General features: G+C 49.1%; 1 protein-coding gene across 8 annotated transcripts in view; it reads right to left on the bottom strand.

Moving 5' to 3' along the window:
* Positions 1 to 27,817, bottom strand: part of PLEKHG5 (pleckstrin homology and RhoGEF domain containing G5) — a gene marked incomplete at its 3' end in the record, with an annotated part of 97,662 nt that overhangs the window by 4,824 nt on the left and 65,021 nt on the right. For 7 of the 8 annotated variants that reach the window (XM_081923489.1, XM_081923488.1, XM_081923487.1 and 4 more), the window contains 11 exons: positions 14,037 to 14,222; positions 12,226 to 12,402; positions 10,931 to 11,026; positions 9,656 to 9,706; positions 7,210 to 7,359; positions 6,524 to 6,634; positions 5,573 to 5,722; positions 4,922 to 5,059; positions 4,666 to 4,785; positions 3,497 to 3,629; positions 1,225 to 1,340 (listed from right to left, as the gene is read on the bottom strand). In XM_081923489.1, coding sequence (XP_081779615.1) covers positions 1,225 to 1,340; positions 3,497 to 3,629; positions 4,666 to 4,785; positions 4,922 to 5,059; positions 5,573 to 5,722; positions 6,524 to 6,634; positions 7,210 to 7,359; positions 9,656 to 9,706; positions 10,931 to 11,026; positions 12,226 to 12,402; positions 14,037 to 14,222 — 1,428 coding nt within the window. Of the gene's footprint in view, positions 1 to 1,224; positions 1,341 to 3,496; positions 3,630 to 4,665; positions 4,786 to 4,921; positions 5,060 to 5,572; positions 5,723 to 6,523; positions 6,635 to 7,209; positions 7,360 to 9,655; positions 9,707 to 10,930; positions 11,027 to 12,225; positions 12,403 to 14,036; positions 14,223 to 22,582; positions 23,152 to 27,817 lie in introns of those variants that run through there. The other variant, XM_081923493.1, reaches the window with a different exon arrangement.

Raw genomic sequence — 27,817 nt, 5'->3', positions numbered from 1 at the left:
GTGTATTTTAAAATGGGGTTTTAGAGTTTTTAGAGGTTTTTGAATGTTTTATGTAGTTTTTATGTAGTTTTATGTAGTTTTTATGTAGTTTTTCAATTTCATTGTTCCGCAAGGGAAATGACAATAAAGATATCGTATCGTAAAAAAGTTGGTGCTATAGTATAGGCCATGGCTTCATTGCTCCTCTGTGAGACAATTTGTGGTTTGTTGAACAAAGCATGGGTAAGGCGGCACTAAGGAGACCAGGAATAATTATTACGGATATAAAATTTATAAAGAAATGAAGGGAACAATTGATGAAAATTAATACCTCACACAGGAAGAAAAAAGGAGAACTTCACTTGCGAATTTAGAAATCACTAAATGTGTTAATACCAACTGAAGTCAATCACTGTAGCTGGGGTATAAGGGAATTTATCAAGAGTGGATTGAAATTGTAAAAAAATAAAAGTAAAAAAAATAAAAGAGCCAGCAAGTGCCTTTGGTGGAGACAGATCCGCACCCAAAAACAGACAAGCAAAGGGGAGACGTTCTCGAGTGAGACCCCCAGAGTTCTAGATGACTGGAGGGGGGAAATTATCAAAAGGATGAGGAGCTATTAAAAAAGTGGCACAGGGCACTGTCATCGGGGGCTGGCATCGCTTTAAATGCATTTTGTGAAACAAGTAGAATAAATGAGGAAAAATGAAAACAAAAAGATAAAATAAATATCAGCTGAACAAAGTCTACGTGCCCAGAGGCAGTGGGAGTCTCAATGCCAGTTCCTGCAGGCAAAGGGAAGGAGTGTTGTTTGACTAGATGTGCTCCCAGCCGAAGAACTCATCTTCCCAGTGAGCATAAGAGTTGGGAAAGAGGGTGGGGTGGTGGGGGATAAACTGCAGCAAAAGAAATCTATTCATAGAATCACAGTATGGTAAGAGTTTGAAGGGGTCCCGAGGCTCATCCAATTCATCCCACTGCAATGTAGTAATCACTGCTCAAGAATCCCTGGCAGGTGGTCATCCAATCTCTCTTAAAAAACCTCAAATAAAGGAGAGGAGGAGATGCTCCTTGGGTAGCAATGGGGAATGTGCAGCCCTTCAAGTATTGCTGGACTCGTTCCCATCGGACCCACCCAGGGTGGTCGGGGATGATGGGAGTTGTAGTCCAGCAAAGTCAGAGGAAACAGAGTGCCCACAACCTCCACCTTTCGGGGGAAATCCTCTTGGCTCCCACAGCACCCACCTGGGCATTGCAGACAGCCTCGATCCAGCTCCGGCACAGAGACTGCCCACTGGTCTGGAAGGTGTAGGCTCCCACCGCGCTCCGGAACTCATTCAGGTAGATCAGCAAGAAGGAACCTGATGAGGAAGACAAGGGAGGGGGAGTCTGGTGTTAGGTTAGTGGTTACTCCTGCGTGCATGTGACAAGGGAAAGCTGCCACCGGCACAAGCTCGGCTTCAGGAAGCTGAATGGTGGAAGATTCAGGAAAGGTCAGGCCAGTGGCCCACCTAGTCCAGCATCCTGGTCTCACGGTGGCAGGTGGCCCAGTGGGGAGCCCGCAAAGAGGACCCCAGGGGAGGACTGTCCCCTCCTGTGGTTTCCAGCAACTGGTGCTCAGAAGCATTGCTGCCTCTGATCATGGAGGCAGCGCATGGCCATCCTGGCTGGTAGTCATTGATATAGCTTTATTTGTCCAAATCCATTCTGAAGCCACCCATGTCAGCGGCCGCCTCCTGCAGGAGCGGCAAAGCGTAACTCTCCAGAGTTCCTCTCTCCTAACACTAGAACTCATGGATAGCCAATGAAGCCAAATGTTGGGAGGCTCAGGAAAAGGCAAACAGAAGTAAGATTTTCCTGCAGTGCATAGTTAACCTGTGGGACTCACTCCTGCAGGAGGCAGTGGTGGCCAACGACATTGACGGCTTTCAAAGAGGAGTTGACAAATTCATGAAGAAGGCTGTGCCCGGCCAACAAAGTTGCAGGAAGCAATGCTTCTGAATACCAGTTGCTGGAAACCACAGGAGAGAAGAGAGGGTTCCTGCACTTGAATCCTGCTTGCTGGTTTCACACAGGCATCTGGTTGGCCACTGCAATAACAGGATGCTGGACTAGATGGGCCATTGGCCTGATCCAGCAGCCTCTTCTGATGTTCAGCCGCCCAAGATCAGGCTTGAATTCCATCCCCTCCTCCCTTTCTATGATTTATCTTCATCGACTGCAGAAGCAAAATCTGGATTCCTTTGGAGCAGGTTTCGACATTCTGCAGGGCCAGGATCACACAGCCCTTATCACAGGGCAATTTATGCACGCAGATTTTCCCCGGATTAGGAATATCTGAGTTTACTGTCGAGAATCTGTGGGCTGCCGGCTGGATAGGGAGAACACACCACAAAATTCCACGCTAAACTCCCGTTTGTGGAATGGTCTCCGCAGGGAGGTTCGGGTTGGCGCCTTCATTATACACCTTTAGGTGCCAGGCAAAAACACTCCTCTTTAACCAGGCCTTTGGCTGATTGACATCCAATGCCCTTTTAAAATGTATTGGGGAGGGGGGATTATTGGGTCGTTTTTATTTTTATCATGTATTGTGTCTTTATGGGACACAGGTGGCGCTGTGGGTTAAACCACAGAGCCTAGGACTTGCCGATCAGAAGGTCGGCTGTTCGAATCCCCGCGACAGGGTGAGCTCCCGTTGTTCGGTCCCTGCTCCTGCCAACCTAGCAGTTCGAAAGCATGTCAAAGTGCAAGTAGATAAATAGGTAACGCTCCGGCGGGAAGGTAAATGGCGTTTCCATGTGCCGCTCTGGTTTGCCAGAAGCGGCTTAGTCATGCTGGCCACATGATCTGGAAGCTGTACACCGGCTCCCTCGGCCAATAAAGCCAGATGAGCGCCACAACCCCAGAGTCGGTCACGATTGGACCTAATGGTCAGGGGTCCTTTTACCTTTACCTATGTGTCTTTAGGGACACAGGTGGCGCTGTGGGTTAAAGCCTCAGCGCCTAGGACTTGCTGATCGAAAGGTCGGCGGTTCGAATCCCTGCTGCGGGGTGCGCTCCCGCTGCTCGGTCCCAGCGCCTGCCAACCTAGCAGTTCGAAAGCACCTCCGGGTGCAAGTAGATAAATAGGGACCGCTTACCAGCGGGAAGGTAAACGGCGTTTCCGTGTGCAGCTCTGGCTCGCCAGAGCAGCGATGTCACACTGGCCATGTGACCCGGAAGTGTCTCCGGACAGCGCTGGCCCCTGGCCTCTTAAGTGAGATGGGCGCACAACCCCAGAGTCTGTCAAGACTGGCCCGTACGGGCAGGGGTACCTTTACCTTTACCTTTTATGTGTCTTTATGTGAGTATAACACAGTATACAAATAACAACAGGTGGATGAGTGCTTTGTTTACAAAAAGCAGTTGCAGGGGGGATCAGGATTGAGGCTGTGGCACAGCTCGAGGGGTCAATCCTACAGTGCAGACATATAGCAGTTGTCTGTGAAAAATGACCCAACTCACAAACACCCCTCACCAGGATCCTTGAGCGCACGGCACACCAGCTTGTCAACCAGCAATGGCTGGCGGATGACCTTTGTGCGTTCGGCCTTCTTCACCGGTTTGGTGATGAGGAAGAGGTCCGTGAAGAGAAAGCAGTAAACATCCATCTGGAGAAGAAAAAGATGCCAAACAATCAGAGCATCCTGCGTGGAGCTTGATGCAGGTGCAGGGGAGAGAGAAGGGGGCAGGAATGGGGACCCTTTCTAGAGAGGACAAGGGATGATGTGCACAACATTAGTCTGCAAGTGAAACGTAACCCCCCCCCAAAAAAAATTCCTCTCCACTCTCTCTGCACATGGAAAGCTAGCATGTCAGGGAAAAGACATTTTTGCCTAGCTTTCTGCATGCAAAGGCAGTGTGTCACCCTCTGGCTTTGGGGGTAGAAATTCTGGGCTGAATCACATGAGATCCCTGAGTCTGAGTTGCAATAGTAACAACAACAAGAAGTGAAGGAATGGGTTTCCCAAACCCAAAACTGACTATGCAGGCAGTTTGAAACGGGCACCAAAATCCCTATTTTTCCTTAGCTAAAATCCATTAACTTGAGCTCTGAGTCAATGTATAAACAAAAACCCGGCTGTATAAACAAGTGCTCAGAGCCCTCTCCTTTATCAGTTCATGACGGCAAGAATGACCTTGGCTGTTCCAGTGGAGTAGGGATGACATGTCTAGGTCTTATCTTACATCCTAATGCACAGACCTAGTCCGGGAACAGCGCCAGAGTGTGTTTTTGGAGTTGGTGACCTCTTGTTCCAAGGTAAGAGTAGGAACAGGAATACCCTTTTATGGACAGAAGTACAGGAAGGAATACCCTTTTATGGTTAAGAATACCAGAGCATGAACATATGTGATGTCAACCTGCGTGTATAGGCTGACGTGGTTGGATTCCTGGGAAAGGAGGAAGAGGGTGCCTGGAGGATATATATACTGCCTGAAATTTCTCATTTCTTTGGACTTGCTGTGGACTGACCATGCAGGTGCCTTCCTGCTGTTCTGGAGAGCAGAAATAAAGAACTCTTTCTCTGAACCAACCCTCGGTGTCATTTGACTTCCTTCCTCCTTTCCGGGAGCAATGCAGACCCAATTGGTGAACTCCAATAAGGCTACAGAAGAAGAACATTTACCCTGCCCATCAAAGCTTACCTTACTATCTTTGCCTTCTTTCATTTTAAGGCTTCCCTCCAGCAGAAGCTGCCGGGTCTCCTCGGCGGAGGTCCCTGGGATGGGGGCTGTCAGGTCCAGGCGCAAGAACTCCTTCAGGATCTGAGGAAAGGAGGTTAAAGCCAAAAGAGTTCAGGTGCCTGAGACACTCTCTCCAGCCACCCAGCCCAGGCTGCCATCTCGGGCACCCTTTGCCCACCCTTATCCCCCACGTTGCGGCCACAGCCTCGCCACCCACCTTGTCCACTTCATCCGTGCTTCCCTCCACCACCTCGTAGGCATCGATGCGGCTCAAGATGCTGGCCAGGCGCTGCTGCTCCTGCCTCTGGCGCATGCGCGAGTTGATGTGGTTGATGAAGCGCTCCACTGAGTTGATCTGGAGGAGGGAAGCCCGCCAGAGGTTATACCCAGGGGGAGGCAGCAATAAGGCGAGGGCGGCACCTGGCTTCCCCAAACTGGGTGCCTTCCAGCTGTGCTGATCTACAACTCCCAGCAGCCAGTGGTTCAGCGCTGATGGAGGGTGCTGGGTGTCCAGCAACATCTGGAAGTCACACAGTTTGGGGAGGCTGGCCTAGGCCAGATGTCTCCAGCAAGCCAGCAAACCAGGGTGTGAATGCAACAGCCCTCTCCTGCTGCAGTCCTCCCCTAGAATCAAATCCTTAGAGGTAGACTGCTCTTGGTGATGGAGGTTCCACCGTGGCTAGACTTTGTCAGCATTAGATAGGTTCGCCTTCAAATGCAAACTGAACTGTGTTTCTCCCCCATCTCAACAGAGTACCAGCCCTTCCTGAGATGGATTTGGGTCAAATGTTTGCTAAATTCCTTGCAGCTCCCAACACACCATCACCTACGCTAGCAGGTGTACCAAGGCATACTGGCAACACTTTACCATGGTGATGATGGCCTCTCGGGTGTGTGGGTCTTCCGTCTTCTTAAGCACCGACTTCAGCAGCAGAGGGTATTTGGTGAGGCGCTGGTGAGGCTTCACTAGCATGTCGCTCAGCTTGAGCCGGTTGCACTGTTTGTGCTTCTCGGCCCACTGCAAGTGGAAGAAAGGAAGCGTCAGTTCCTGGAGCCAAGAAACAGGCCACTAGCCAGTCTGTCACTACTAGCCAGGGGCTTAGCTCCCATCAGGAACACAAGCCAGCCCTGGAAAGGTGCCCATGCTGCAAGCCACAACCAGCCCAGGAATGGACAGCTTCCAAAAGGAGCCCTAGGTGAAAGACAGACTCTCATTCTAAAGAATGGCCAATTCTTGGTGTTTTCAATAATTCTGTCTCGGCCTCCAAACAAAACTCTGTAAATACAGTAACAGTGCACTCTGCAGACTGTCTGCCTGGTTCGGACCAATCGAGGAAAAGGAAAAGCACCTATTGGCTAGTACCTCTGCCATCACCAACCCACCGCTTCCCCAGAACCTCTGGAGCCATTTTGAAACTGCTTTTAAGATTGTTCCCCTCTTTTAGCCGAGCAATAATCAGAGAGGATTAATTATGGAATTGTATCATTGGCAGGGACCACCAGGGTCATTTTGTCCAACTCCCCGCAGTGCAGGAAGATAAAACTGGCCCGTACGGGGATCAAACCCACAACCTTGGTGCTATCAGCACCATGCTCCAACCAACTGAGCTAACCACATAGCACTCCTAAAGTGTGGGGCTTAAACAGCCCTGCATGACTAGGAGAGGTGAGCATTGGGCGATGGCACCTCTGCCTAGCCAGCATTTGACTTGCTGGTGATGGATGCCTGCAGCTTTTCTGAATGTAGGACTCAACTTTGAGGACAGAGGCAGGATGGTCACAAAGAGAGAGGTGGGTGGGTTGGAAACAGGCTCCTTACCGTGACATAGATGCGAAAGAGTTCGTTGTCCCGCAACAAGTTCCTCATGTACTCCATGCAGCCTTCCTCCTCCATGCAGTAGCGGATGTAAGGCTTGAAGTGGGAGCCAAACTGCAAGAGAAAAGCATCAGACTAAAGACACGGGTGCAGGGAGGCAGGAGCAGCGGAGGAGAGCAAGGGCCACTTGAGCAACCCAATTGGCCCTGCGCAGTTGTCCCAAAATGCAGATTCTGGGAGCTAGACTCCCTTTTCCCTTCTGCTCTCCAGCACCACCCTTGTTGATGGCCAGAGATGATACTGCAGCTACCAGCTCAGCAGAGACCACCTTTTACAAGGAGTCTGGGTTGCATTTTGTCCTGGAAAAGCTGCTCGCTCTAGTTTGGGTCCAACTATTGGATCAAAACCAAGCTGACACCAGATTTCCTGGCCCTCTTTCTCGGCCTCTCAGTGCCCCCTGCTGGGCAACTTGCCTCACTTGTAGCACCTTCAACAGCCAGATTACAACATGTCAATATAATAAAACAGAGCATGCTTCAAAGCTAGGGTAGAAGGCCTTTCACGCTCCTCTGCTACTGCAGTTCTGGGACACTGGAATGGTCTCCAGCTGTTGCTCATTTTCAGGAACAAAGCACGATCCTCTCTTGGCTGCACCTGCATGTAGGCACACTCACTGCATGCAGACCTACCATCTTGAAGCCCTTGAAGAAGTCTGTGGGGTCTAGCAGAGCCCGGCTGGTCCTGGCCTTGTCCAAAACAGGGGCCATGACACTTCTCCAGAGAGCACGGTGCAGCTGGATGATTTCCTGGATGTTGCTGAAAAGACGCTCAGCTTCCACCTGCAGATTAGAGAAAAGCAGACTCTGTGACCCTTCTTACATTCTCGAGCAGTGCCAGATTTACCTATAAGATCTAAAGGGGAAAAACCTGGATGTACATTTCCAAAATAAAAGATAAAAACAAATAAAATAAAACCTACACACAGCAACAGTGTTTTGTGTTGCATAGGCTCCTATGATGTAAGTAATGGGCCCCGCCTGCTAGTCTGCTCCCTAAAATATCACTGGTTTGCTCATTTCTATATATAGGGTGCCTACATTCTGCATGGACTGGGTGCATGGCAACATGTGCAAATGGCTTTAGATACCTATTAGGTCCATAAATTACCATATAGCATATATTCAACACAAAAAACAGTGACAATTTGTTGCTGACAAAGGACAGCTGGACATATAAAGGGCCCCATTCCCTTCAGCAGCTTAGGGTCTCATCAGACCTAAATCCAGCCCTGCACTCGAATCACCTTCCAAGAAGAGCTCCCCCCCCCCCGCCCCGGGGTCAGAATATCGCTTGCTACTGTCATTCAGTGCACACTGTTCTCTCTGAACAGAGGTGCCACACAGGCAGCATGGCAGGAGCCATCAAGAGATGCACACATGCACCCAGCGCCCAGGCTCCACCATGAATTTGGTCGATCCCCTTTCAAAGCCACTCCAGCAGCTTCCAACACATGGTGTCCCACAAAGAAACTGCAAAGGGCATGAAAGTCTACAGTGCCTCTCATCTGTCCCGAATCTCCTTCCATTCCACTTCACCAGATTATTTCAGCTTTCAGACAGTAAGAGCTGTTCAGCAGTACAATGGTCTCCCTCAGGAGGACTCTCCTTTTTTGGAGGTTTTTAAGCAGAGGTTGGATGGCCATCTGTCATGGATGCTTTAGGTGAGATTCCTGCATTGTGGGGGGGGGGTTGGACTAGATGACCCCTGGGGTACCCCTCCAACTCAACAATTCTAGGATTCTGTTATTCCACAACACAAGAGGTGGCTGTGTGGTGTGGCGGTTAGAGCAGGACCCAGGAGAGACCAGGGTTCAAATTCCCCCACCTTGCTCAGTCCCAAACCGCACTGGGTAACCTCAGGCCTGTCACTGACTATCAGCCTAACCTACCTCACAGGGTTGTTGTGGGGAATAAATAAGGAAGGGGGTAGAACCATGTATGCCAATTAGAGCAGGTGTAGGCAGACTTGGCCCTCCAGATGTTTTGGGACTACAACTCCCATGATCCCTATCTAACAAGGTCAGGGATGATGGGAATTGTAGTCCCAAAACATCTGAAGGGCCAAGTTTGCCTATGCCTGCCTTAGAGGAAAGAAGGCCTGATAGAAATGCAATCAATCAAAGTCATCCCAACTGTTGAAAACTCAGGCAACAGTTCTTAAAGTGATAGATGGGGTGGAAATACTTCCAGGATAGGTAAAGGGTAAAGGGACCCCTGACCATTAGGTCCAGTCGTGGCTGACTCTGGGGTTGCGGCGCTCATCTCGCTTTATTGGCCAAGGGAGCCGGCGTACATCTTCCGGGTCATGTGGCCAGCATGACTAAGCTGCTTCTGGCAAACCAGAGCAGCGCACGGAAACACCATTTACCTTCCTGCCGGAGCGGTACCTATTTATCTACTTGCACGTGCTTTCGAACTGCTAGGTTGGCAGGAGCAGGGACCGAGCAACAGGAGCTCCCCCCGTCGCGGGGATTCAAACCGCCGACCTTCTGATCGGCAAGTCTTAGGCTCTGTGGTTTAACCCACAGCGCCACCCGCGTCCTGTGACTTCCAGGATAGGGGAATCCTAAAGGCACCGAAAGGATGGAGCCATCTTCCTTTCCCCAGCTCTGCAACTACATTTATCCAGCATTCCTTCTCGATCATAGAGGTTGAGTGGGTTTTCGTTGGGAAAACCTGATCAACGCACCTCTGGGACCCAAGAGAAGCATTTGCATGATGCAAGAGTTGCCTTGGGTATTATCTCTTTCATCTCTTTAAATAGCTTCTGTGTGCCACAAGCCTGCCAGAGCGTCGTGTGGTTAAGGTATTTCTCCAAACAGTGAAAGATCACAAGACGGTTTCTTGTCAGAAATGGGGGTGGGAGGGGGAGGGAAACTGGGGCACTTCCTCAGAGCAGATAAGAGACCAGTGGGGCAGAGGGGAGGGTGCTTCAGAGACGGCGTTTCGCTACAAAGCCACCAGGAGCAGGAGGCAGACCATTGCTGGCACAGGAAAGTGAGGTTTGGCCCTGGAGGGTGACATCTGACATTTCTGGGGCAACAGCCATGTTCAAAGGGAAAGGATGATAGCTTACCTCACAAAGCAGCCCCGATTCCTGCAAGTTCAACAGGCAACACAGGAACAGCTGAGGAGGAAAGAGAAAAAGAGAGAAATGAGCTATTGCAATGGGGCTCGGTTGTGGGGGTCACCGTTTGGTTAGAGAGCCGGCAAACAAAGGTGATGTTGGTCATGATCCAGGGCTTTTGATCTGACACTGCTTTAAGCGAAGGGAAAGGGATGCTTCTTGGGCAAGGATAGAATGACCACTGTATTTCATGCACTGGCAACCTCAAGGCTGGATTACTGCAGTGCACTCTCTGTGGGGCTGCTCTTGGTCTTAGTTTGAAAGCTCCAGCTGGTGCAGAATGCAGCGGCCAGATTGCTGATGGGGGCATCTGGCTGAGAACATGTGACGCCTTTGTTAAAGCACCAGCCCTGCCTGCCCATCTACTATGCAGCCTGGTTCAAGGTCCTTGTATTAACTGACAAAGCCCTGAACAGCTTCAGCCCCCAGGGTACCCCAGGGACCGCCTGAACCCTTATATCTGAGCTGGGCCACCAAGATCCTCTGCAGGAGCATCGTTGGTCATTCCCCGAGCAGGTGTGGCTCATTTGACAATAACAAGGAACAGAGTCTTCAGTGTCATTAACCCTGTTCTGTGGAACTCCCTGCCACTAGAGTTTCAGCAGGCACCTTGTCTTTCAACTTTTAAACACCTGCGGAAAACTTTTCTATTCCATCAGGCATCTATGTAGGCAATTGAGAGCACATTGTTCCATAAAAGGTACTACATTTCTGGTTTAAACTTTCTATATATATAGTTTGCATTGTATGGTTTTATGCAGGGGTTACGTTCTGAGACACTGCACGCATGGTGTATAATTGAAACTCACTGAAAAAGCCTGCAAACACCCCAATCTGCCCCATCCCCACCCCCCCCACCTCATTCTGCCCTTTTAGTGACGTTTCAGTGGCATCTTTATGATGTTTCCAGGTCACTTCTGGGTTCGGCACGATGTGGTTGTACACGGCCGCACACATATTGAACATGCTTAGACAGGGGGCTACCTGTATTTTTTTATAAACCACACGTGTGTGTGTGTGTGTGTGTGTGTGTGTGTGTGTGTGTGTGAAGAGCAGTATTTAAATATTTTTTATGAATGAATGAATGAATATGCTTCAAGACTTCTGTGTCCTCAAACCCAGCCAGATGGGCGGGGTATAAATAATGAATAAAATTATTATTATTATTATTATTATTATTATTATTATTATTATTAAACACATCCCTTCATCTAAGATGCTTACATCTGTGATGACCTTCAGCTTCCTGATGTAGGAGGCTTCTGTGTGCAGTAGTTCCCAGATAGCTTCCTGCTGGTGGCATTGCCGGCGTGTCAAAACCTAGGAGGGTTAAGAGTCAGAGGCAGGGTTAGGGGCTACTTCTTTTTACCATTACTTTCCTAAGAATATGACAAGCGCTCTTCTGAATCCATTCCACCCCCAGGGGTGGGGAACTAGATCCAGCCAGCCACATCCTGGGTTTCCCCACCCCCAGAGGACAGCTCTAACGAGTGGGTGGGGCCCCAGCCACGTGTCAATCACCTGACACTAAAGGAAAACCATGGCCAAGTGAGGCTTGAAGGGACCCCCCATCAGCCAACAGCCCTGCTTCCTCCAAAGAGTCAGTAGCGCAGCGAATTGGCAGGCTCGAAGCTTCTTTGAAGCCCACAAGCAGGGTTCCCAGTACATTTCCAAGCACAAGTGTTGGCGCTGACTTTTAAAGCCCTAAACGGCCTCGGCCCTGTATACCTGAAGGAGCGTCTCCACCCCCATCATTCAGCCCAGACAATGAGGTCCAGCACCAAGGACCTTCTGGCGGTTCCCTCACTGTGAGAAGTGAAGTTACAGGGAAGCAGGCAGAGGGCCTTCTTGGTAGTGGCACCCTCCCTGTGGAACGCCCTCCCTTCATATGTCAAGGAGATAAAGCACTACACAACTTCTAGAAGACATCTGAAGGCAGCCCTGTATCAGGAGGTTTTCAATGCTTGACGTTTTTATTATGTTTTTAGATATGCCGCCCAGAGTGGTGGGGTATGAATAATAAAATTATTATTATTGAAAGCAAACCGCTACCCTGTTGGTTGACCCCAGCAGACTGGCATACTGTTCCTACTGGCATACTGGAGGTTCCACTGGCAGACCTTACCCTGAATCTGTCCAATCCCTTTGAATAAAACAAAGCCATCTAAGCTAGCATCAGCCTGCCCCTCATCCAGGGATGCAGATTTCCACAAAGTTAACTGTGCGGGGGGGGGGGGGGGGAGAGAAAGGACTTCCCTTTTGTCTGTCTTAAATCAGCTGGCAGATACCTTCACTGGGGTAAGGGGTTCAGGTTAAAGCTTTATTGGACAACTGAGCCCAGCTAGGTCAAGATCACAGCAGCCAGCCTTCTCCGTAAAAATGTAAGAAGAGTCGTCTGTTGGATCAGGTCAATGGCTCATCTAGCCCAGCGGGGAAACCCACAAGTTTGACCCGAGCACAAGAGCAGCTCTCTTCCAAAGTGCCAGCTGGACGGCAGAGGGGCCCTGCTCCCACCTCACCTCTGTGCCCTCAATGATCTCCTGCCAGCTGTCCTCCAGGCACAGGGCGGCATCGTCATCCTCTTCCTCCTCTTCCCAGGAATCCTGATCGAAGCGGAGCTGCTGGGGGAACTTGGGGAGGCCGAAGTGGCTGTAGGAGTGGAGTCTGCTTTCCAGCTGTTCCATCTTGTCCATCTCCTGGAGGGGCACAGAAAGGAGGACTGAAAAAGGAAGCCTGGGGGTGCTGCTGTGCGGTGCCCTGGTTGGAGTGCTGGACTAGGACCTGGGAGAGACCAAGGTTCGAATCCCCGCTAAGTGATGAAGTTCACTTGAGGCCAGTCACTGCCTTTCAACCTGGCCTTCCTCACAGGGGTGTTGTGTGTAGCCATGTGGAGAGGGGGAAAGGAGGCCTGTGAGATGAGGGTTCGGATCCTCTTTCTCATAACGGCCTGCTGAATGAATGAAGGGAACATCCTCTCCTAGCTTCCTGTCCTTTGGCAGCTGGTTCCCTGAGATAGTTATCATGGATGGACAAGGACCTAAAAGAAGCCTTCTTGGACCAGACCAAAATAGTATAGGATTCTACCCGCCCCAGCCTCCCCGAAAAAAACCAGGCTACTACTGGTCCATGTTCTCCATATGAACTGGCCCAGGCCTTGCAAACGTCACCTGAGGCCCTTCTCCGTGTGCCGCCTCACAGGAGGTCTGGAGAGTGGCAAGACAAGAACAGGCCCTTTCGGTGGTGACTCCCTGCATGTGGAATGCTCTCCCCAAGGAGACTCACCAGGTGCCTGTTTAGTGTTTAGTATATTTGTCTCTCATCTGTGTTACATAGTAACTTTACAAGCAGGCCTTTGGCTGATTAAGCAATCTATGGCCTTTTAAATATGTTTGTGGGCAGGGGTCGTTGGTTTTTGTTATAGTCATGTGTATTTTGTGCTTTCATTTTGTGCTTTTATGCTGCAAACCGCATAAAATGTGTCCTCTTATTTAAAATGCATCTCTGGGTTATTTGTGGGGCCTGCCTGGTGTTTTTACATGAGTAGAATGTGTGCTTTTATTTAAAATGCATCTCTGAGTTATTTGTGGGGCCTGCCTGATGTTTTTACATGAGTAGAATGTGTGTTTTATTTACCATATTTTTCGCTCTATAAAATGCACCAGACCACAAGACGCACCTAGTTTTTGGAGGAGGAAAACAAGAAAAAAAAATATTCTGAATCTCAGAAGCCAGAACAGCAAGAGGGATCACTGTGCAGTGAAAGCAGCAATTCTTCTTGCTGTTCTGGCTTCTGGGATAGCTGCGCAGCCTGCATTCGCTCCATAAGACGCACACACATTTCCCCTTACTTTTTAGGAGGGAAAAAGTGAGTCTTATAGAGCAAAAAATACGGTAAAATGCATCTCTGGGTCATTTGTGGGGCATAGGAATTTGTTCATTTTCCCCCCCAAAAAATATAGTCCAGCCCCCCACAAGGTCTGAGGGACAGTGGACCGGCCCCCTGCTGAAAAAGTTTGCTGACCCCTGCTCTACCCACTGAGCTCCATTCCCCCAAGCCCACAAGCAGAGTAAGACAACAAGAACCACCCGCTGCTGCTGCAAACTGCCTCTGGACATGGAAGTTCCATCTACCCATCATGAATGGCCTCCTCTATGACTGCGTCTCCACCTTGATCTCTGGCTACCCTTCCTTGTGATCTGACGCCACTTGATTTTGCAAGGAGCGGGGACTCCCTACCTCTCCAGGACACCCTTCCCAGCTGCAAACACCTGCAAAAGAAAAGGGCCTGCAGGAACCCATGGGCGGCAGTGGTGGGCACTGGCAACGTACCCGCGTGAAGGGACTGGCGCTGTTGCCGGAACCAAAGAACCCGCTGAAGCGGCTGGCAGCCCGGTTCTTCCACGTGTCGATGCCATTGCTGGGCAAGGAGGCACTGGAGGGCTGCAGGGGGTCGTGGCTCGGGATGCTGGCATCCCCCAAAAACTCGTTCATGTTCTTCCTTTGTCTTCCGGGGGCCTGCGAGGGACAAACAGGGAGAGGAGAGAAGTGAGAGGGCTGGAGAACATAAGATTAGAATGCGGGAACAGGCCAAAGGGAGCCCAGAGTCTTGTTCTCACACTGGCCAACCGCAAGGGTAAGAAGGAAGCAGGACCTGAAAAAAGAGTGGATAAAAATCAATGATTATATATATATATATATATATGCAGGTTTTGGTGTCCTCGGGTGTCTTCCCGTGTAAAAGTTGGGGTGTCTAGGCGACGTTTCGACGAGGTCTCACTCGTCATCTTCATATATATATGGGGTTTTTTTTATTTAAATCGGATTTTTTTATTATTTAAATTGGATTTATAAAATAAAATGCTTTTGGAGGAAAAATCTTTCTAATGATAGTTTTCTATTTAAGTGACATTATAGTCCAAAGGCTATTCATCAGGAAATAAGGATTTGTTTTAAGTTTTTTCATGTGTGCTAAAACTCAGTCTAAGTTTTTTTAAAAATAGAAAATTGTTTAACCACATCAGTTAACAAACATGGATACATATGCTATAATGTTATTGTTTTAGTTAAATAAATTGTTTAAATTGTTATTAAGGAAGTGATTGTTTTTCTCCTTCCAATAAAGTACAGCAGAAAATTTCAGAATTATCTGTCAATGTATTTCTAATAGCATAACCAAATCAGTAATTTTTTATATAACTGTAAGAACTACTCTGAAAATTTATTATTCCAAAAGTGAAACCTTTATCTGGTTGTAAATATTAAGATTATACCAGCAGCAAGAATGAGCCTTTCTGTTAAAAAAAAAAATTAAATCAAGTCTTACTGACTAGTGATTTAAATCGTGATATAAATCGATTCGATTTAAATCAAATCCACCCTGTTCAGAAGCATGGCTGCCTCTGAAAGGAAAGCCTCTGGGTTGTCAGGAGAGGCAGAGAGCACCCTGGGGACGATGGAACCTGTCCCCAAAACCCACAGGGGCACGGCAGCCGCCCATACCTTGAGGAGAAAAGAGAGCTGGAGGAGAGTGCAGAGAAACATCTTGCCCGGTTCTTGGTGCGCAAGCTAATGGCCAGCTGCCTTTTCATGACCCGGGCAAAAGAGCACAAATCCCAAAGCCTCTTGTCTAATCTCCATGCTATTCTAAGCCTGATAAGGACCTGCGCAATCACCCAGCATGCCCTCTACCCAGCCACAGGTGCTCTGCAGCGCCCCCAGGCCAGGATCTGGAGCAGGTGAGATCATCTCTAGATCTCTATTCATTTAACATCTCCTTTTAAAGGTGTTTGAGATTTCCCTCTACAATTCTATGATTCTATCTCTTCTTCCTTCAGATGTGGGAAGTGGAGGCAGCAGATTGGCTACTAGGATGGTAATCCGAGTTGGCCTTTCAGCCCATAGGGATCTTTCTTTGGCCTGGCGTTTGTATCTAAGCTGGCAAAAGAACGGCAAAAGCTGTTGGGAAAACAGAAGGTTGAACTCCCTGAGCTGAAACAAATACACCAGTCATGGTTGCCGCATCTAAAGAACCATCCAAAATGATATGTATATATTTAACTTTTCCTGTGTAACGTGGTCAACAGCTACTGCCGAAAAATTAGTTCAAAATTAAGGTAAACTAGGGGACAGACCTAAACAAAAACAAAAAGATTCATTTTCAACTACACGGCAAAAGTTTGTTTTATACATAAATAATTATAACCACATATGCTCCAATATTTTCCAATATTTCTCCAGTGAAAATAGGGACATCCTATTCCATAGCAACAGCAGCAGCAGCAACTACTACTACTACTACTATTATTATTATTATTATTATTATTATTATTATTATTATTATTACCCCACCCAACCTCTCTGGGCAACTTCCCTTGCAGGGCTGCCTTCAGATGTCTTCTAAAGGTTGTATCCTTGGCTCACTGGTTGCATAACTCCATACCCCAGCCACTCTGGGTAGTTTCCAACATACATAAAAACATTGTAAAACATTAAACATTTTTAAAAAGTTCCCTATACAGGGCTGCCTTCAGATGTCTTCTAAAGGTAGCATAGTTACTTATCTCATTGGCTTGGGGGGCGTTGCATAACCCTATACCCTCCAACACTTCTCTAATGAAAATAGGGACATCCTAAGGAAAAGTGGGACATTCCAGGATCAAATCAAAAACTGGGACAGCTTCTGTAAATCCAGGACTGTCCCTGGAAAATAGGGGCACTTGGAGGGTCTGTCCTGTTCAAAAGCCTGCTGTGAAATTTGCTACTATTTGGAATTCTTACTGACGTTTCAAGTTTTAGATGAGAATATCATAAGACCTGAAGGACAAGATCCTGGTAATTATAAATCACAAAATTGTACAGTTGGAATGGTTTTCCAGCCCAACGCAGGGATCACAGCTACAGAATCCCTAACAGATGACCATCCAACCTCTGCTTAAAACCTCAATAAAACCAAATCTTAAACAAAACATTACTACTGCCCAACAAGAATAGTATTATCTTTTCCAGGGATTGTGAAGCGAATGACCGAAATTTGCATTTTGTGCAAATACGCAAGTAGTTCCCCCCCCCCCAAAAAAATGTCCTAAGGTCCAGACTCTGGCTCTCCCCTGGGCAGAAGGTGAATAGGACTTTAACCCACAAATCCCGCAAGGGCCAAACCATCTGCAGGAGTGCCAGGCTGCCACCCCAAAACCTTTCCCCCTGCCGCCAGAGCAGAAAAGGATCCTTGTGTCTGTCAGACTCACCTTATAGCCAAAGCCTCTTGCTCTCTGCCCTGGGAAGAATCCCAAGGAACGAAAGCACAAAGGCAGACAAGGAAGGGCCAAGAGACTGGCTCTCCAGCTGGCTGGTGAGCAGGGAGGCGAGGAGAAGGCTGCTCGCCTTGAATCAACACTCTGTTCGCCGCCTGCGTTTCGCATTAATTGCATCGCTGAGAGCGGCTTGCCGGGCACCCTGGAGATGGGACATTCCTGGGCTCCCTTGGCGCCTCTCCCTACTCTCCCCCCCCCCCAGAGATCGGCCAGTTCTGAACGTTTCTCCTCTTCTCCATCACACACAGACCTCTTGGCTTGGAGGGTGGCACAGGATAAAATATCTCTGGTGAAGAGGCTAGTTCCCGCAGGATTTTTGAGATGGTGCAAATGTTCCCTCCAAGTGGAACCAGGCAGACATTTTCTTTATAGGAGAGCCAGAAGTGGATTTCCAAGCTGCAAACGATCCCACTTTCTCCCCCCCCCCTCCAATCACTTCACTCCAAGGCAATTTTTTTTGTTTGCTTTTTATGTATCTTAGGGCCCCTCTGTCGATAAACTGGATGCAAAATAACTGCCGAAGCAGCAGCAGCAAAATGATATTCGTTGCCTGCTAAAAGCATCCATTTCATAATTCTCCACACCAGCACAAATGATGCAATTAACCAGCAGGAGGAGCAGAATATGGCTGCCGGGTAGGAATTTTCTACCCTATTTCTACAGCTCATGATTAGCCACTGAAAAAGTTAGGATTAAGTTTCCCATTTTTAATGATGTAGGGAGGGGGCCTTCCTGATGTTTTATGGGACTGAATTCCACAAAAAGGGGGTCACCACTGTGAAGGCCCTGTTTCCTGTGCCCTTCAACCTATCTGCCTTTTCAGATGGGTAGCTAAGCATCATCTATGGAAAAGATCGGAAGTTGCAGGCAGGTTGGATGTGCAAGCAGAGGTTCAAGTAACCCAGTTCCCTGCCCCGCATTCAGGTCATGAAAGGTCATCACCAACACTGTAAACTGGGTCCTGTGCAATTGGAATAGTCTCACTTAGATTCCAACCTGCTGGGCTCAACCAATTACCCGGCAGCCATATTCTGCTCCTCCTGATGTTTCTGAGTCGTCCTCAAAGGCAGCCCCACGCAGAGCACATTACAATAATCCAGCCTGGATGTCACCAGGGCATGGATAACTGAGGCACACGGTCATCGTCTTCCTTCTAAGAGTGAGACGGATTGCTCTTCTATTTAAATCACAGTAACCATTTCTAAATTTGCATCTATACGTACCTATGCATTTATATCTACCCTATAAGAAGCATTTTTCAGAATGGCAGTTTGCATTCTGAATAATGCATAGGAGTCATAGCAGAAGGACGATAATAATAAAACGCAAAGTAGCAGCAACTGCACATTTATTCAAAATCCCATTAAAACTGCTTAGTTTAGTTAATTCTACAAGACTGATGAACTGGATCCAGTGAGTCCCGCTTTTCAAAGTCTGATGGTCATTTACACCTCCAGTGCCCCCCTGCTGCCCTTGCCTTTTGGTGCCCCCTAGCTGCCCCCCAGAAGGGACACGGGTGGCGCTGTGGTCTAAACCACAGAGCCTAGGGCTTGCCAACCAGAAGGTTGGCGGTTCGAATCCCCACAACGGGGTGAGCTCCCGTTGCTCGGTCCCTGCTCCTGCCAACCTAGCAGTTCAAAAGCCCATCAAAGTGCAAGTAGATAAATAGGTACCACTCCGGGGGGAAGGTAAACGGCATTTCTGTGCGCTGTTCTGGTTCACCAGAAGCGGCTTAGTCATGCTGGCCACATGACCCGGAAGCTGTCTGCAGACAAATGCCAGCTCCCTCAGCCAATAAAACGAGATGAGCGCCGCAACCCCAGAGTCAGTCACGACTGGACCTAATGGTCAGGGGTCCCTTTACCTTTACCTTTAGGTGCCCCCCAGGGGGTGGTACCACCCACTTTCGGAACAACTGTACTAGCATACACCAAACGTTATGCAAATAGGTACCATCTTTTTGGACAACGTGTAAGCATCGCATATGCTAATGCCAGATCTTTCATTTGAAATGTTAAACATAGTCCTCTGGCATCCCAAAAAAAAGTGTGCTGTGTTGATTTTGCAACAAAATCAATACAACAGGAAACAAACGCCAACGGAGGCAAAGACCGCTGAGTCGCGTGGCATCTTGAAGAGCGCCACATTTATTTGGTCACATTTATTGGGCTGCGGCTGACATCGGGCGGGAGAAACATCGATGTGTGGCAATCAAAGCAACAGAGCGGCAAAATGTCGAGAGCAGAGAAGGCAGCTGCTGAGGCAGGCCCCTCAGCAGAGACGAAAGCAGCAAAACCTCAAAACAACCAGACTGAAAACCAGAGAACCTCAAGGAAAATGTTCCAGTAATGGTCTTCCCCTTCGCCACCGAGAACTCCCTGGGAAGAGCCCCCATGAACGTGGGTTGTCACACCAGACAGGTGGCCTCCATCCCCAAGTTTCCTGCCTCACCTGTCTCTGGGAAGGTCTCTCTGCCTCCATCCTCATTCCTCCCCTGAAATGGATCAGGCCAGTTTGGGTGCAGGGAGAAGCATAGCGCCAGGGGTTGCGGTGGGGATGGGAAGAGAGAGAAAAAGAAAGAGAATGCCAAGCCTTACCCCAAGGGTGCAGCACAAACACCTGGGATCAGGTCCTTGCAGCTCAAAGGCGTCCAGCAGGCAGAGACCCAACACTGCTCATCTCCAAGCCGCTGCAGCCTTTGCAGCAGCAGTTCTACAGACCTGTAGGGGGTGGCACCGTTCCCCCCCCCAGTGCCTCAATAGGGAGGAGGAGGAGGAGAGAGGCTCCAGCACACTCTCCCTCCTCCGGGCCCACGGAGCAGCTGGGACAAACAACTGGATCCCCAAGGTCACCTTACTGCGCGATGCAGCTCACCCCGGGTGACAGGGTGCCTGCCCTCAGGGCCAGCTGAGCCCGGCAGCTGACAGGGAGACAATGCACCTCCAAGGCTGGAGGCCTTTCCCAGCCGGTCCCCCCACAGCCCCTCTCCTCTCTTTGTTCCAGGCCCTGTGGGGGTGGGAGGGCTGTTTTCCCCATACGGGGACCCCCCCATTCCCCTGTGAAGCCGCCTCCAGTGCTCAGAAGCAGAGCAGTTTGGATGCAAAGGCAAACATGGGATCCGGGTGCTTTGAGCTCATTCAAGAGATGCACGACAGGCGGTTCATGTGAATTATACTCAGAGCAGATGCACTGAAACTAATGGGCATGGCTGCCCCATTATTATTCTTAGTTAAGTTTGTTATTCCTCACTTTTCTTTCTTTTACAAAAGCAATTCAGCTTAGGGACATAAGGAGAGCTCGCTGGATCTGGTGAAAGGCGTCCTGTACTCACAACAGCCAACCAGATACCTCTTCTGGGAACTCCCTAAGCAGGCAGAAGAGCTGGATTCCTTCTGTGGCTTCACAGAATCAAAGAACTGTTGAGTTGGAAGGGACCCTGGGGGTCATCTAGCAGTGCAGAAATAACCACCCAGAGTGGCTGGGGAAACCCAGCCAGATGGGCGGGGTATAAATAGAATTATTATTATTATTATTATTATTATTATTATTATTATTATTATTATTATTTTCTCCTTCTTTCCCCCAATGTGGGGCTTGAACTCATGGTCCTGAGATTAAGAGTCTCATGCTATTCTAGTAGGCTCCAGCAACTTGCATTCAGAAGCACTGTTGTCTCTGACTGTGGAGGCAGAGCATAGCCCTTGGGATGGTAGCAGTTGATAGCCCTTCTCCTCCATGAATTTGGCCAAGTCGTTTGGGGCTGACAATTTCACATATTGTTTTATTACAGTGGACGCTCGGGTTGCAAACGTGATCCGTGTGGGAGACACTTTTGCAACCTGCAGCATTCGCAACCCGCAGCGCCGTGTCTGCGAACGCGTGGGTCGCGATTCGGTGCTTCTGCACATGTGCAAAGCGTGATTTAGTGTTTCTGTGCATGCACGAGTGCCGAAACCTGGACATAACCCATTCCAGTACTTCTGGGTTCGGCACGGTGTGCAACCCCAAAACAGGCAACCTTAAGCATCTGTAACCTGAGGTATGACTGTATTAAGTTGTCAATCTTTATCCCAAAAGGAGATAAACCTTAATGATAAACAAAATAATGAAAAGCCTTACAGGGTTCTTGCAAGGATTACAATGAAGCGTGCATATAAGTATTATGCGCAGAGAATATACACATTTCGTATGAAGCTTACACACACACAGTACAAAGTTTGAATGCTCTGTATGTTTACCCTTAAAGAAACTGAAAGTGCAAAGAACAAATTAGTCCACCCAGGATAAGAGGAAAGAGGAAGGATCTCCTTCGCTCCCCCCACCACCCCAGAAATTGGCTGCTGCCCAAGGCCATTATATAACAAAGGGAAGAAGAAGAGGCCAGGAAAGTCAACCTGGTTTCCCCCCTTGTTTCCCCGAATAGCAAGAAATAATCGAAACTGGCGGTCAAAGGTCCGCACTCCTGCCAGCTTGCAAAGATCTTCCTGCCACAGTGGATTCCTGGTATTGATGAAATTTCTAGTGCTCAGGGTAGACTGGCTAGTGACTGGCTCCAGCTGGAGCCCAAATCCGCTGCATGGTATCTAACTCTTGAAATTTCAAAACAACCCTGAGATCCAAAAGCTCCTCTTTGTATAGGCATAGAGGATCCATTTTTGAGGTGCATGCGCATGAAGAGGAGGAAGAAGATTAATGAACTATGGGAAATATGAAAATGACAGTCGCCCATCCTATCAGAGGAGCTGCCAGCACCACTAAGAACATAAGAAAAGCCTGCAGGAACAGGACAAAGGAGGCTCATTGAGCCCAGCATCTTCTTCTTGCAACAGCCAACCAGGTGGCTGTGGGGAACCTGCAAGCACAAGAACACGCTCTCCCCTCCTGCTGCTTCCAGCAGCTGGCAAACAGCCTTCGACAGCCTTCTCCTCCATGTATTTGTCCAATCCTCTTTTAAAGCCATCTTAAAGGTAAAGGGACCCCTGACCATTAGGTCCAGTCGCGGATGAGTCTGGGGTTGCAGTGCTCATCTCGCTTTATTGGCCGAGGGAGCCGGCGAACAGCTTCCGGGTCACGTGGCCAGCATGACTAAGCCACTTCTGGCGAACCAGAGCAGCACACGGAAACACCGTTTACCTTCCCGCCAGAGTGGTACCTATTTATCTACTTGCACTTTGACGTGTTTTCAAACTGCTAGGTTGGCAGGAGCTGGGTCCGAGCAATGGGAGCTCACCCCGTCGTGGGGATTCGAAGCACCAACCTTCTGATCAGCAAGCCCTAGGCTCTATGCTTTAACCCACAGCGCCACCCGCATCCCAACAAACCATCTTAGCTGGTGGCAATTCCTGCCTCCTTCCATAGTTTTAAGCATTCACCATACAAATAATTGTGCCCAACATTAGGCTGCACAGGTGCTAGTGTTGAGAGAGGGAGAGAAAACTTTTCTCTGTCCACATCCTCCACTTGAGAATCAGCTGCCCTGTTCCTTTCATAACCACCCGTCCTGCTCTCTCATTTCCAGCTGTTCCCTTGAGATCCCTCCTCTCTGCCCAGAACAAGATAACTCACACTCGGCCGCCGTTTCTCTCCAGTGCCAGGCCCATCCCCAGGTTCGGTTGGACCCCTTCGCTGTCTTTTCAGGGAGTGTGCTTGCAAGCCAGGGCACTCTTCCTCCTTGACGCCTGGGGCCCCTCCAGACCTCACCGCCTCTTGACAAACTGCAGAATCAGCCAGCTGAGAATTATATATCTTGATCCTGGAGGCAACAAATCCTGGGGCCACAGCTGGCTGGCTGTCTCTCTGCGGCTCTCTGCCAGGGGGCTCGTCAGGGAAACGGAAGAAGCGGATAAGATGGGAGGTCCTAGGTGGGCTGAGATGAGTGGGGACATTCCATGTGGTCCATCTGGGGCTCAGCATGTCCACAAGGCGAGGCTGCGAGGCTGTTGCTGCCTCCAAACCATGTCAGGCCGAGAGAGGATGGGGTGAGGGACCGAAGGAGCCCTTTCCCCCTGAGATCAGTTCCAGCTCTTCAAGCCCAGCACAGAGGCCAAAGCTGGCAGCAGATCGGCTCCAAAGGTTTCCAAGTCCAGCTGGCCATGGGGAGAAACCGCATCCTACTTGAGAGGCTGGATAGGGGTGAGGTTTCCAAGCTCACCTCCGAGGCAGGCTGACAGGCAGCTTGCTACAGCCGCACGCAGGAATCCAAAGATCAGGGAAGGAGCTATAGGGGCCGGGCCAGCCCAACAGACAGCTGGCAGGGCGGGGTGGCTGGATGGGGTTCAGAGTGCAAGAAGCAGCCACAAGCTGCTCTGCAAAAACCTTGAATGATGGCTACTAGACATGATAGCTAGATGGAACGTCTGTGTTCAGAGGCAGTCTACCTCAGAATTCCCAGGTTTGCAGAAGTAGCAAAAAATAAATAAGAAGCCTAAGGGGGTATACACCCCACCCCGAAAAAGCAGCCCTATGAGGATTGAGAGTCCTTAGAAGTCACAGAGTATTGAACATCAGTTGGAAAGGTAAAATAAACAAAAAAAGGGGGGAGAGAAAGATAGTGTCCCGACTGAGTCTCTTGACAGTTTGTAGGATACAGCTGGCTGGCTGGCTGGCAGGCCAGAACCCTGAACAAAAGCACAAGCCGGAGAGCGGAGTGAGCACTGCAACATTTTGTTGCAGAGCTCACTTGTTCTCAGTTTTCCCTATGCTCACTCAAAAGTGCCCAACACTTTAGTGGCATTGCCTTAGGGAAGGTGCTCCAATACCCTAAATCCTACGTTCTTATAATCCTGATTTGTTTGTTTGTTTGTCAAGTTAAACAATAGAATACCTTTAACTCAAACATAGCATAACTTCAGACACATGGCTAAGCCTTTCTTGCTCCAGCAGACATTCCAAGGTTATGTTTGGATTTATGATAGGTTTTTTATTGTTGTTACTGTTTTAACATCCCAGTTCCTGTTTCTTTATGTACACTGCTTAGCAATGCAAATGATTAAGCGGTACAGATGTGTCTTAATGAGATAAAACAGATGCACAAACAGCGTCCGGCAAAATCAAGGCTAAGAAGATCCTTCCAGCACAGCATCCAGTTTCCAACAGTGGACAGCCAGAAAAGGTGTCCCCAGGAAGCCCACAGGCAGGCATCTAGGAAGACTATTGTTGCCTGCTGCAAAACACATACACACAAATGCACACACACACACACAAACCCTCTTAGCTTCTGGTACTCAAAGGTACACACAGTGAGAATGCAGACCTTGTGCTTCCTCCCCATTCCTTCATCATTCTTCTGACTACAGCCAAGCAGAGGAGAAATGACATAAGATTGGCTGGGGCAACCCAATCAGATGGGGAGGGTCTAAAAAATAACATTATTGTTGTTGTTGTTATTATTATTATTATTATTATTATTATTATTATTGAATAGGATGTCCCTGTTTTCATTGGAGAAATGTTGGATGGTATGGGTGTTTCCTGTGGGCTTCCCAACAGGACACCTGGTTGGCCACTGTGACACTCAAACGCCTCCTCTGCCACGGATTCATACAAATCCAGGATTCTGCTGAGGCACTATAAATCCTCCAATGGGAACTGGGTGATGACAGCCTTACATTTTTATGTATATAGGGAGATATTACTGAAGGTACTTTTGCCCCAACAGTGGGGGACCTGGTTCCTGTATGCTTCTGAATGGCATTTGCCAGAAGCCACAAAAGGGAAGGTTGCTCTTGTGTTTGGGTCCTGCTTATTATCATTATTATTTATAAGAACATAAGAAGAACCAGATGGATCATGCCACTGGCCCATCTTAGTCCCGCATCCTGTTCTCACAGCAGCCAACCAGTTGCTTCCATGGGGAACCCACAAGCAGGATCCGAACACAGGAGCCTTCTCCACACACCTGTTCTGTTTCCAGCAACTGGTATTCACAAGCATTGCTGCCTCCAACTGTGGAGGCAGAGAACAGTCATCATGGCTGGCCTCTGGACTTGCCCAGGTGGCAGACTATGCAAACCAAAGTTTTATTGTCCCTTTGTAATAGGTGCTCAGAATCTATTTCCCAATACATATCCTGTATCCCCCTGTTGCCCCAACACATTCCTCCTAGGTTAATCATGTACAACCCTCCCCTTTTCTGATGTAGCAATGATGTAGTGATGATGCTTAATGAACTGTATGCTGGGATAAGATAGAAACTTTTAAAAGTCCTTGTCACCCCATCCTCGGGGTTCAAAATTCCTCTTTGAACCTGTTGCAAAATAAACTATGGTCTACAGCTATTTGCTCCTGTTGGTGGTGGCTGGACTCCTTCCTTTATTCTGCAGGGACCCGCGGGCTCTGCCCGACTACCTAGGTGACTGAGCAGCCTCGCACCTAGATTTTCCGTAACAGATGGCTATTGCAGAAATGCAACACACAAAAATGGCTATTGCAGAAATGCAACACACATCTCCCACCAGCTTTGAGTAATCTCCTACAAAGCAAGAGCCACACAAGCATTGGCCTGTTGGGTTTTTCCCGCTTGGGCCAAGCAGGTAAGATTTGGGAAAGGTATAGACTTCCGAGTAACACACTCGGAAGTCAGAGCCGAACCAGCATGCAAATTTGCAGCCCTAACCAAAGAGCAACTTACACAAAATGAGGTGGCGTAAGGAAACATTATTCAGAATGTTATCACAGGGTTGAAGTTTCTTCTCATTAATAGATTACTTTATGGCCTACCGATGCTGTGGCACAGATGGCTCTCAATATTTTATTTCTGGACACTGGAGCAGCAGGCAAGAAAGGAGGTAGAACCATAGAATCACAGAACCATAGAGCTGGAAGGAACCTCTTGGGGTAAAGGTAAAGGTCCAGTCGTGACCGACTCTGGGGTTGCGGCGCTCATCTTGCTTTATTGGCCGAGGGAGCCGGCGTACAGCTTCCGGGTCATGTGGCCAGCATGACTAAGCCACTTCTGGCAAACCAGAGCAGCGCACAGAAACACTGTTTACTTTCCCGCCAGAGTGGTACCTATTTATCCACTTGCACTTTGACGTGCTTTCAAACTGCTAGGTTGGCAGGAGACCTCTTGGGGTACAGGAATTGCAGCTAAAGGATCCTTGGCAGGTAGGCAGCAAACGTCTCATTTCCAGTGAACTTCCTGAGGTCGCCCGTGGCACTCTCAAATTGCTCTTACCCTCAGAAAGCTTCTCCTAACATTTTGTCAGAATCTCTTTCCTTGCCATTTGAATCCATTGGTTCAGTTCCTCCCCTCTGGAGCGAGTGAAAACTCCATCTTCTGTGTGACAAGCCTTCAGATAGTTGAAGATGACCAGCAAGCACAGGATGGGTTTGGGACAGAACCGTTTATTTTAATGTGCACCTGCCTCGTTTCCTGTAACGTTGGAGGGCTGATCTTTACAACAAAAGGGGCAATGAGGAGGGGGCACAAATTCTTCCCCAGCTATGGTTCACACTCAAGTCTTCCCTTTCCCAGGACTGCCAAGGAGTCAGTTTTGAGAATGGCTATCTGCCATCTCTGTTTTCTTTTCACTGTTAATTTTTAAGCTGGTTTTATGGCAGGATATAACTGTATTTTTTAATTGTTATTCTTTTTTCCCCCTGAGCCTCCTTGGGTGGCTGCAGAGTAGAAGGATGTAAGGGGGAGAGAGAGAGAGCAGAAAGGATATACAGCCAGTTTGGTGTAGTGCCTAGAGTGTCAGACTTGGACCTGGGAGACCAGGGTTCAAATCCCCACTCGGCCAGGAAGCTCAGTAGGTGATATTGGGCAACTCATTGCCTCTCAGCCCAACCTACCTCACAGGGTTGTTGTGGAGATTCAGTAAGGAGGGCTGAACAATGTGTGCCCTTGGAGAAAAAAGTGGGATATAACTCGAATAAATAAATAAATCAAACCTATGGATAGACTTAGAAGCAATGCGGTTTGGGTGGTGAGAGAAGGATCTTCAGTCCTTTCCTGTTGGGGGACATTTTTCCTGGTTTGTTTGTTTGTCTGTTTGCTTGTTTTAAACCAGAGCACACCACCTCACCATTTAATATAGGATGGGGCAAATCTAGGCTTCAGGTAGCAAACGCTGCACCCATCTGGGGCTCTGGTGGCGCCTGGGCGCAGGGTTTGAGACACAAGGTGTCTCTGCTGCCTTAAAATCTAATCAAGATCAGCCGCATGACGTGATAATCTGGAGCCTGGTGAGCTCCCTGCGTAGCAAAGGCTCTGATCCCATTAGCACTCATTAAGGGACAGTTGCCTGCCTTGGCTACCTGCTGTTGCAAGTAAACACCCTGCGCACATACCCAACACTTGCGCTAAGCTCTTCTGCAGTTCTGCCTGCCATTAGACCCGTCTGCACATACTGTGGATCTCTCCCTGCCCTCTGCCTTGCTTGCTGGAAAGGGTACCAGCCAGTGGCGGAGCAAGCCGACTGGGTGCCTGGGCAGAGCAGGGGGAGGGACCAGCAGAACACGGGACCAGCAGGGGCGGGGCCATAAGAGCACGGGGGCTGGGCCAGCCACCTGCGGGGCTCCGAGAAGTCTGCCCAGCTCCTCCCCCTCAGCTGCCCTACAGCTGGGGGGGGGAGCAGGTGGACCTTTTCAGCAGCAGAGCCTGAGCGTGCCCGAGCCACCACGTCACTCCCAGGAGAGACGCGTGGGTCGGGCGCACTACAGGCCCCATGGTGAGTGCCGCCCAGGATCTGTCACCCTCCTTAGTGGTGGCACCCAGGGTAGAGTGCCCCTATCACACACCTGTCGCTCCGTCCCTGGTACCAGCCACCACAGCAAGCCAGGAGGGATGCTGAGTGA

This window comes from Podarcis melisellensis, assembly GCF_964234715.1.
Source record: "Podarcis melisellensis genome assembly, chromosome: 8".
Lineage (NCBI taxonomy): Eukaryota > Metazoa > Chordata > Lepidosauria > Squamata > Lacertidae > Podarcis > Podarcis melisellensis.
Note: the sequence above shows the minus strand (reverse complement) of the source record. Positions and strands in the feature narration are given on the sequence as shown.